Genomic DNA, 11460 nt, shown 5'->3' with positions numbered 1-11460 from the left:
TGGGCATAGATGGAAGGGTGTGTACATGGATAGAGAACTGGCTAAAGGAACGGGTACAGAGAGTATCAATAAATGGCGCCCTTTCAGACTGGGCTAGTGTCATTAGCGGTGTGCCTCAGGGTTCTGTGCTGGGTCCCATGCTATTCAACCTGTTTATTAACGACATCGGGGACGGAGTAAACAGCGATATCTCAGTGTTTGCTGACGATACCAAAATTGGGAGGGTAATAGAAACGGACCAAGTTAGTATAACATTACAGGAGGACCTGGATAAAATAGGGGAGTAGGCAACTATGTGGCAGATGAGGTTCAATGTAGATAAATGCAAAGTTATGCACTTTGGGTTCAAAAATAAGCAAATGGGTTATACAATTATGGGTATGCCGCTGGGGAAGTCGGAAATGGAGAAAGATTTGGGGGTTATTGTAGACCACAAACTGAATAATAGATTACAGTGCCAGGTTGGTGTAAGCAATGCTAGTAGAATCTTGTCCTGCATCAAGAAGGGAATGTTTTGCAGGGACAAGTCTATAATTTTGCCACTTTACACATCACTGGTTCGGCCTCACCTGGAGTATGCGGTGCCGTTTTGGGCACCGGTGCACAGAAGGGATGTCCTTGAGCTGGAGGGAGTCCAGCGGAGGGCAACCAAACTCATCAAAGGGATGGAGGACCAGAGCTATGAGACACGGCTACTAAATTTAAATATGTTCACGCTGGAAGTAAGGAGATTAAGGGGGGATATGATTTTCATGTACAAGATGTTCTATAGTCATAGCAACATTAGCAACAAACTCTTTAAGATTAATTCCGTAACAAAGACTAGAGGCCACCACCTAAAACTGGTAGAAAAAAAATTCAAACACAAGGGGCGAAGGGGGTTCTTCTCCGTTCGAGCGGTTAGGGTCTGGAACTCGTTGCCACAAGCAGTGATTCCAGCAAATAGTGTGGAATCATTCAAGAAGCTTTTGGACGATTTCCTGAGAGACCGTAATATACAGGGGTACAGGTACTCTTAAGAATGAGATGCCTCAAGGGACTATACACACACACACAATAGGTTGGACTTGATGGACATATGTCTTTATTCAACCTCAAATACTATGTAACTATGTAACTATATACAGTATACTTCCTTGCAGTGTTTTTCCTTTACATTTTTATAGACTTGCTAGTAAATTTGACTACTACAGGAGAACCAGCTCCCTCTCCTTCCTATGCTTCTCTCTCCATCTAGCGGCTGCAATGCTGTACAAAAGATGTTCATCCAGCTATACGCTGGGCAAACCCTTTATGAATCAGTCGAGTGTTTGTGTGTCATAATGTCTTATAACTTTTCTGTAGCGTTTTGTAGTAAAAGATATTTGGAATTTACCAATTTGTATTGTTTACTGGTTGCTCAGTGAATTTTGTCTAAAATGCTGTACCTACAATTGTTGTGTGTCTCTTTTTGTTGATGACCACTTTGGTGGAACTTTGATATTCACTCATACATTCAATATTGCTGATATCAAATAGCATATATTATTATTATTATTATTATTATTATTTTGTAATAGTTAAAGTCCTAGAAGTTGCAGAGCACCATACAGACATATACTGTACATTCACAGATCAACTTTAGATGAACCATAAGAGCATACAAGGCACACTCGGCATTTGAGCATGCATCAGTCCATGTGTTTTGGCTGAGATAGAATTCACACAGAAGGGTCTAGAACAGGGATAGGCAACCCCGACGCTCCAGCTGTGGTAATACTACAAATCCCACCCTGCTTCTACCTCTGGAAGTTGCATTTGTGGTTGTCAGAGTCTTGCAATGCCTCCTGGGACTGGTAGTTCCACAACAGCAGGAGTGCCAAGGTTGCCTATCCCTAGATCAACTTTGGAGACATAGGGGTTCATTTATAAAAGCCGCTAGGTGGCACTGATGAGTATAGGAATTCTCGTCAGTGCCATCTAGGGGCGCTAACCAGCATATACCCTTGCACTATAAGCAAGGTCCGCTTATTAACTTTGTCTCCACCGCTAATGTCAAAATGTTGTAAAAAATGTTGCAGTGCAGGAGTGTCTTTTTGCAAGATTTGGGCTATTCAACGTTCCCCAGGGTCTTGCCAGAATGATGGGGCTATCTACCTCGGCTAGGCGCAATGGATTTAAACCAGAAGAGGGACTAAAGTTAGCTTTTGACATTTGATAACTTTAACTTTGCACACTGCAGGTATGCAGGGGAACGGTGATAGGAACACCTTCTAACAAGTAAACCTTGATGTCAGTAGCTTTAGGGCATGTGCCAACAGACTATGGGCTAGTGTTGATGCACAAATGTAGCTTGCTTTCAATTGCATTCATTGACAGGTGCATTTCACCTGCAATTGATCTCCTTCTGACCTGCATTAGACCTCCTAAGCTGCATCAACCAACTTTAGCTTGATTTTCCCTTTCCATGGACTGAGCAGTCCTGACACAAACAAAAAACTATTGGCAGAGGCCATTGGGGGATCAGGTCGCTCTTAGCAATTCCAATTCCTTACTTCTGACAATGTAAAATGCTAAATGTAATTGAACATGCCCGTTGATATGGCATTGCTGCTTACCTCGCTGCAGCACTCCAAATCCAGGAGGACACCCTGAGTGAGGGAGGCAAAACTCCACATCCAGGAAGTGTCCTGCAGAGCACTCACACTGCCGATTCCTGGTGCTGTTACACTCCTGCTTCACATGCTGCAGCTCCTTACACACTGTGCTGCAGAACTGACATTCCTTGTCAAAGTTCCACTGATCTGAGTAGTGATTGGGCGGGCAGGGGGCACACTCCGTTCTCTGCCCAGCGGTGCAGTCCTGTTTAACGAAAGTCCCTGGTGGACACTGGTCACATTGTAGCAGAGTATATGTATTTGGGTCATAGCGAAAATATTTTCCAACTGTAACACTGACGTGGAAGATCTGTAAAGGAGAAATAGTGATCTCTATTAAAATCAGAAGGAGAGTCAATGATCAATTCCATTGATTATATCCTATCAGGTCTATTTAAAGAGTAACTACACTTTTTTGAGAAAAAAATATCTACCCCTCTGGGTGATCAATGTACATTGCAGGAATTTTAACAAACTTTGTTGCAGATTTCGGCCTCTTTCTGTTGCTGTTTTTTGAAAACTGATCCCTGAATAGGAGTCTCTGGGTTTGTTATAATCACCTTTTGGACTTCCTGTGTTGTAATGTGGAAAGGTGCAGTGTGGACATCCCTTTAGTTGTAGTTAAAGGAGAACTATGGGGTTAAGTCTTTTCCCCATAGTTCTCCTTAGGGTAACGGGAGGACACAAACTAGCGTCCTCCCATCACCCTAGGCTCAGTATACCGCAAGCTACAACTCGCGGTATACTGAGACACCGCAGCTGAAGCAGATCCCGACAATTGTGCCGGGATCCGCCCAGCTGCGTGACTGACAGCTGGCTCTGCCTATATAGAGGCAGAGCCAGCTGTACCCGCCCCCTCCCCCGTCCGTTCCGCCAGTCAGCGCTGGCGGATCGGAGCGGGGAGGGGGGAATCCAGCCCCTCTCCTGTCATGGCAGAGAGCCGTGACAGGATCGAGAGGTGAGCGAACGTCGGTATGTGTTCGCTCACCTCCCGATCTACTGAGCCGACCTGTGACAGTCTCATTGTCACAGGTCGGCTAGAACTATGAGGTGAGTGAAAAGCACTCACCTCATAGTTCTCCTTTAACCCTTAGGGAGTATCTCACCAAAAATTACATTTCTAATGCAAGGGATGCTGAACATTTTATTTAGTATCTTAGTTCAGACTTTTGGGAAAATCAGTCAGCCAATCACAGAAGCAGGAAGTGACATTTCTGGGGGCGTTCTGCACACCATCTGTGTACAGAATGCTTCCAGGTCGCCATATTACATTACTGACAGTTTTAGAAAATACAGCTGCAGTTTTAAATGGAAAAGCAATTTTAACTGTTATTAAATTACAAAATGGGTTGTGCAGCTATTATACTGTATATACTATTTCATTTTTTGTACGATTTCCATCATATTTATTTTATAAAGTGGATTTTCCTTTTAAAGAAGGGCACATAAAATCATAACCCTTGCAGTGGGGCTACCCCTGCGCTGCAAGGGTTAAGTGCTCATTTTGTCTAGGGAGCTAAAATAACAAAGTTATACTCACCTGAACTGTGATCCAAGCTTGCTTTTAGACTCTTCAGCCTGTCTCCTCCTCCACTCCAGCAATAGGCTGTCCCTCGGTGTCCTTACTTTCTATACAGTGTACAGAACATGATGACTCACAGGACCTTAGACTGCTGGAGCAGAGGGGGAGCAAGGCTGAAGGGACCAGCCTAAGAGCAAGCCGGGATTGAGGTTTGTGTGAGTATAACATTCATATTTTAGCTCCCTAGACAAAATGAGCACTTAACCCTTGCAGTGTGGGTGTAGCCTCACTGCAAGGGTTAAGATTCTATTTGCCCCGAGTTCTTCTTTAAAGTTTTACTATATTGGATTTGGGTCACTTTTGTTTGATGTTTCTTTAAGTCTGTGAGTTTTTGAAATTATTTTGCAGCTCCATTCTCTGAATCATTATATGTATTATTGCAGGGTGCTGTGGCATGGGGCCGTTGATGCCCAGCCTCCAGGGTTGAGCGACGCCAGAAGACTGAGGACAGCTAGTGGTGGAAAGGAGTAATTGCGGAGGACAGGAAAAGAGCCAGGTACTGTATATCCAGAGCTGTGGGTTTTTTTGTTTTAAAGTGACATTAAACCCTCAGATTTTTTAACATAAACCAATACTGTAATGTGCGCCTTACTGTAATCCATGGTAGTTTCCCTTCTCTTTGCTGCTCTTCCTTTTAAATCTGTATCTGTTCTCATACTGGGCAGAACTTCTGTTTTGCAGCAGACTGCCTTGTCTCTGGAATGGATACATGGTGTCTGTGTATAGGTTCGCAACCTGAGCCAGCACTACAGGAAGAGGCACTCAGCTGCAAAGGGAAGTTCTCCCCAAGCATGAGAAGACATGAGGATTTAAAAGGAAGAGCAGCAAAGATAAGCGAAACTACCATGGATTACAGTAAGGCGCACATTACAGTATTGGTTTATGTTAAAAAATCTGAGGGTTTAATGTCACTTTAAACCACTTCTCTTTTTTGTGATTTTGCCCAGAGTTAGACTTTACGTTAATATGTGAGTGTGATATATCTTCTATTTTACAACAGAGTATAGGTTCACCTTGCATTCTTAAATGGACAAAAAATAATGTGTTTTTTTTTAAGCAATCAAGGAATTATAATATTGAACAATTTATAGAGGAAGTAGGGTTTAGACAAGTGACACATTTTGTTTTACGAAACAGGCGTACAAAATAAACCTGGAGAGTTGGAAAGTTTTTTTTTACATGAACTGACTCTTGTTCTACAATAATACACACTATTCTTCATTTATAGCAGAAAGTAGCAGAGGAAGTTCTTCTGGGTTACGTGCAGCAACAACATGATGACTTAATGGTGTTATTAAAGGCTCTTTCCACTGGAATTGGCAGTATAAGGGCTCACAGTGACTGCCTATGTCTCTTCAAGAGGCTGGGGTGAGATCTTTGCTTTGCCTTCCTCGGCAGCTATTTAATAATTAATTTCATTAGGTAGTCAGGCTCCTCCCACTGAGTTGATCAATTACTCCTATGGAGAATAACACTGACAATCTGTTAAACATTAATTTGCTCTTCAAGGCTGCATGGCTACAGAAATCACTAAATACAACCAATTTAAAGCCATCATTTACTATTCTTGAAGCAGAAGAGCAAATAATATGCGTCCCAAAAAAAAAAAAATGTTCAAGCTATTAAAACAAATTAAAAAAATATGAGGCAAGGAGCAAAACATTGAACACAAAATGCAGCAAATCGGAAATAATTTTGTACCAATCTAAAACCAGTAAACTGAATTCTGCTTAGTTTACTTGCTTGTTATTAGGGATGCCCATTACCGGTACTTCTGTATCGAGTACGAGTACCGATATTTTTTTTCCTGTACTTGGCGATACCGATCATGAAAGGACCACTAACCCTATAACGAAAAGTTTTATCATGTAAAAGATCCAGTGATAAATTGATCTAATGACACAGCAATGAAAATGAAACCATGAACACCAGAGAAAACAAAATGAGCACAACATTGGAGGATTTTCCAAGTGTTACCAGTCAGAACTTTTGTTTATTTGCACCATATGGTGAAAGTTGAAACCTGATTGCTGTAGGACCCTTTTGTGTTCATTTTCTTTGATCTAGTTTTTGAATGCATCAGTTCTGACATACAGAGAAATATGCACATCGGTGAGAAGATATTTGATATTTAGGTTACTCTGCTGGCTAAGCTGTTGTTCTTTGTTAGCTGCCATTTTAGGCACAACATTGATAGTTGGTACCTTTATCTGAAGTTATCCAGATTTATAATCCTCTTAAATTCTCTTTGTAAATGTTATTAAAATCTCTTATACCAACATCCGCTTAAAGGAGAACTATGGTCCCCATAGTTCTCCTAAGGGTAACGGGAGGACACAAACTAGCATCCTCCCGTCACCCTAAGCTCAGTATACCGTGAGCTACAGCTCGCGGTATATTGAGACGCCGCAGCCGGGACGGATCCCGACGTACTGTCGAGATCCACCCAGCTGCGGGATTGACAGCTGGCTCTGCCTATCTAGAGGCAGAGCCAGCTGTGCCCGCCCCCTCCCCTGTCCGTTCCGCCAGTCAGTGCTGGAGGATTGGATAGGGGAGGAGGAGACAGTCACGGCTCTCTGCAGGGATAGATCGTGAAGTGAGCGAGCGACACTATGTGTTCGCTCACTTCCCGATCTATTGAGCCGACCTGTGACAGTTGCATTGTCACAGGTTGGCTAGAACTATGAGGCTGAGTGATTTTCACTCGCCTCATAGTTCTCCTTTAAATGTATTAGCCCTTTACGGTGAATCTGTTGACTGTACACAGCAAACCAGCTCTTTATTAAAGCCAAATTCTATGAGCCCACATTACCACCAACAAGTCCTCTGTCTGTATTTCTGTCCACCCTGTCATAAAATGTACACAGCCCTGTCACATACCACAGCCACCTGGTGACGAGACTTTTCTCTGCTGCAGTATGCATTGTAGTCTGGTCACTTCCCTGCCCACAGCTTGTGATTGGACAGTAAATGAGCAGCAAAACAAATATGGTTACCTCTCTCCTTCTCCAAAGAAACACATTTACAGGGTTATTCACAAAAGGGTGAAGAGTTCGGAGAAGGCAGGAGAAGTGAACAATCTAGGACAATATAGCTGATTTGGAATTCCCCAATTCAGCTCACTTTCCAGTTTGGTTATTTTGGCCTAGATTGTTCCCTTCTCCTGCCTTCTCCAAACCCTTCACCCTTTTGCGAATAACCCTGTTAGTGTGTGTAAGCTAACTGGCACTGGCAAGGCACGGTTGTGTATTGTAACAGAGAGATCTCATGGCTGGCATATACAGCATGTATAACAAGTGAGGGGTTGACCAGTCTCAGCAGCTTACTTCTTTGCAGTAATGAGCAAACTTGCCTGGGTTTGGTTCACTGAACCAAGCCGGAAATCTGGGTATGGAGAACCTCCAAGTGAATCTATCCCAGGGCCATCTGTATTCTAGCAACCACAAGCTAGTATACTAGCAGCTAGGATGCAAAGTGTCAGTGGTTGCTAGAACAAAGGTGGGTGCACCATAACAACCAATAACACTGTGGGGCCACCATCCTCTTAGCATCCAATCATGCACTATCGCCCCCACAGACACAAGCAGGGGGGCACACAGCATAATTGGTTACTAGGACGCAGATAAGTGCACCATAACAACCAATGATTCTGTGGAGTCGCTAGCATCTTAGCAACCAATGACGATGTTCTTAAGAAGCTGGGGACCTCATAGCGTCATTGGTTGTAATGGTGCGCCTACCTGCGTCCTAACAAACAATGAAGCTGTGCCGTTCAGCCTTCAGTCAACCAATGACACTGTGCAGCTCCTCATCTTGCATACAAATGATAAATGTCTTTGCAACAAGGGACCCCCAACTCACTAATATTCTCCTTACCACCGCTCCCACACCACTCATTCCTCCATTGCATCACAGTCGCTATGACAGTACCTGGTACTTCCATGTGTTTTTTGGGACATGTGACCTTAACTTTGTCGTCAGTGCTTTCTCCCTGTGTCCAACACCAGCGGACTATGGAGATTTTATTGGCAACTGCAACAAAGGAAGTAGGAGCAGCGAGGAAACACTGGTATGGTAAGTAAAGGAAGGGGGAGTGGGGATTCACATTGCAAAGACACTGTCACTTTGACCTGAATGGGCAAAGGGACGGTGCCCCTTTAAAAAGCAGGAAACTCTAGCAGGTAACTAGAAGAATCATAAAAATGCTTTTGAAAGTCGAGAACAAAAATGTCAAGTGTTTAGAATAAACTGGTGTGGTGTACCATAGTAGCACACTAATGCTGAGTAAGAGGGAGAGGTTTGTATTATGATGAATGCTACACCGCTGTACTAATCCCACAATTTTATTCTTAAAATTCCAATCACAGCACATTATAAATGAAGCAAATTAACATAAACTACAGGAAAATGGATTAGAAACTAGTGGCTTCCAAAACTACCGAGCTAATGAATGGAAATAGTGAGCTAGAGCCTCAAACAAGCTTTTAGTAACAGACTGAACTGAAAAAGGGAACAACAAAATACAGGGACATCAGTCTTTATAACCTTTATAATAGGCCCCTGTCACTTTGCACAAACTACAGCCACATATATGGGAGCTAAGTTTTGAAAATGCATGCATGGGAAACAGCTGCCGCTCTCACCCAGTGGGTGATTTGTCTCTAGCAGATAACGTAATGGAAATATATGGTTGCTACGCGCCACAATACTTTTTTTTACTGATCAGTAAATAACTATTCATATAGTGTAACAATGATAGCGGAAAGGATAGTGTCTGTGTTACCCCTCAGGAACCAGTCATATGCCTTCATTTATGTCTAACGTGAAAGGACATAACAATAGGCCAGGTTCTATAACTTAAGCCGGGTATACATGGTGAGAATTTTGTTGTATAAAAAGTTTTTTGGGAACATTCATTTCATTTTCTAATGGGCTCAAATCGATGATGGATTTTGACCATAGTAATAAAAAAAAAAAATCAAAGGGACAGGGTGGAAATGTTTCTTGGAAAAAACAAAATTCTAACATTGAATGGAGTTTACCGAACGAAAACCATATTCACTGTTAGAATGAAGGATGGATGGAAACTGTTTCTTGAAGGAATTAAATTCTAAAGCTGGCCATACACTATGCAAATTTCGCCCAGTTGTTGTTGAACCTTTCGAAATTTGCACAGTGGGTGCCTCTGTCGGCACCCTTTTGGCTGCCATTTCTTGATCAGCTGATCGAAGGAGTTGCTTGGAAAATCTTTGGACAAGCAGAGCGGGCACCCAATCAGCTGCTGGGTCTTCTAATACAATAAAGACAGCGGGGTATTCCTTGATCAACACTCGTAAAGCTTTGATAGGAGGATTCTGTTATATTTTCTTTGTTCAGCTGGCAGGTTGAACAAAGAAAATATTACAGTGTATGGACAGAGAATGTGGTTTTCATTTGGGAAACGTCATTCATTACTAAATCGAATGTTAAAACCAAACAGAATTTCATATGACATTCATCAAGTCTCTGATGGCATAAGAATGTTCTGAGCAGACTTTTTGTATTAACATTTGTAGGAAAATCTACAGGTCTATATAATGCTTAAGGCAGTATGTAATATCATAGATACTATAGAAATGGATGGATAGACAGACAGACTTGAGACAGATAACGCAATTCTTAGATAAGGTAACACATAAAATCATTTTCAATAGCAAGAAAGAAAGAAAAAAAAGAGAAAGCATTTGATGATTAGGTAAGATAAAGGTATGAGGGGATTAGATAAGAGGAAAGAAAGAAAGAAAATGGAAGGTAAGCAAAGAAAAAAAAAAGAAGAAAGGAAGAAAGGAAAAGGAAAAAAAGAAAGGGAAGAAGGAAAGAAAGAAAGAAAGAAAGAAAGAAAGAAAGAAAGAAAGAAAGAAAGAAAGAAAGAAAGAAAGAAAGAAAGAAAGAAAAGGAAACTAGTGTTTCCTTACACAATATAACAGATGCAGAGGTGTATGTTTGTGTATATGAACAGATAGATAGATGAGATAGATGCATGCATGGATAATTACAGAGAGAGAGAGAGAGAGAGACACACACAAGACAAATACATGAATTCTTAGATCCATACATATGATTTAGATGGAGACCACACAAAGATGCCCCTATGCATTGTATACCACCGTATCCCTCCAGTTTCATCACACACCATTTCAGCTTACATGGTTAAAGACTGAGGACAGAATACAATCATATTTCCACTATAAAGATGACAAATGCATGCACGCTTCCTGGCACAATCACATGGCATAGATACATCTACTAACAAAACCCAATTTATCCAATGAAAATCTACATACAGATATCTCTCCGGCATCTTGAGCAGCCCACATAAGGGTTAAACTTTATGGGCAACTTACATTTCATGCTATTGAGCATTTAAACCTCTTGATTGCCAACCGCTTCCTTTGTAACATGTTGCTTTCTTTGTGTTGCAAACAGGGCATGTGCCAGCAAGAGGTTAAATACTGTGAAATTAAAGTCAGCTATGTATCTTAGCTCTAACAGGCAGAGACACAGCCTTGTACAGTAGATGCAGTCGAGAAAAGCTAGCCAGCCAGCCACAGAGAGTGTAGCTGTGACTGTGTGTACTCACCACCACAAGCGTGCAGCTAATGATCTTGTACATTGTGGTCTGTGTGCAAACCTCAGGAGCTGGGAGCACAAGCCTCCTCTGCCTTCGTCTAGGCCCTCCTCCAGGTTTTATAGCATTTATATACAGACCCCAGTCTCTGAGCAGGAACTCACGTCATGGTGACACATTTTTTTCCCTTTTGTTGGAAAACAAACATTTTTATTATAAGCTGTGGAGATCACAGGGGGTGATAGGTCAAGGTACCGACACCAAAACATTATATTTTAACTGGAAAGTCCCACTCTCTGGGATGAGGTAATTATAGAAGTGGAAACCTAGATCCCTACATTCCTCAATTGTTACAGCAGCGTGCTTCACATTTCATTCACAGTTACAATAGGTGTGAAAACAAAGCAGACTATGTATAATTTTGTAGTTGAGAAGGTCTAGAAGGTGTGGTAAGATAGGCCAAAAGGAACCAGAAAGCCTTTGTTTCATTACAGTAAATGTTGACCATATGCCCCTGTAGTAGGATACTCCGCTTCACATTCCCTTTAACATAGTCATATTTCTAATTAATACCAATTACATACCCTCTAAATAGGTGTATTTCTGGTCAATACCACTTCATTGTTTATAACAGC

General features: G+C 41.9%; 1 protein-coding gene across 1 annotated transcript in view; it reads right to left on the bottom strand.

The window, feature by feature from the left end:
* Positions 1 to 10908, bottom strand: part of TNFRSF11B (TNF receptor superfamily member 11b) — a 19577-nt gene extending 8669 nt beyond the window's left edge. Inside the window, exons 1-2 of the mRNA XM_018553347.1 lie at positions 10838 to 10908; positions 2598 to 2946 (exon numbers count right to left, since the gene is read on the bottom strand). Coding sequence (XP_018408849.1) covers positions 2598 to 2946; positions 10838 to 10870 — 382 coding nt within the window. The 5' untranslated portion in view covers positions 10871 to 10908. The remainder of the gene's footprint in view (positions 1 to 2597; positions 2947 to 10837) is intronic.
* Between the last annotated feature and the right edge of the window lie 552 nt (positions 10909 to 11460).

Source organism: Nanorana parkeri, unplaced genomic scaffold (assembly GCF_000935625.1).
Source record: "Nanorana parkeri isolate BGI_ZX_2015 unplaced genomic scaffold, ASM93562v1 scaffold117, whole genome shotgun sequence".
NCBI lineage: Eukaryota > Metazoa > Chordata > Amphibia > Anura > Dicroglossidae > Nanorana > Nanorana parkeri.
The sequence above is the reverse complement of the archived record's forward strand: the minus strand, read 5'-3'. Positions and strand labels throughout refer to the sequence as shown.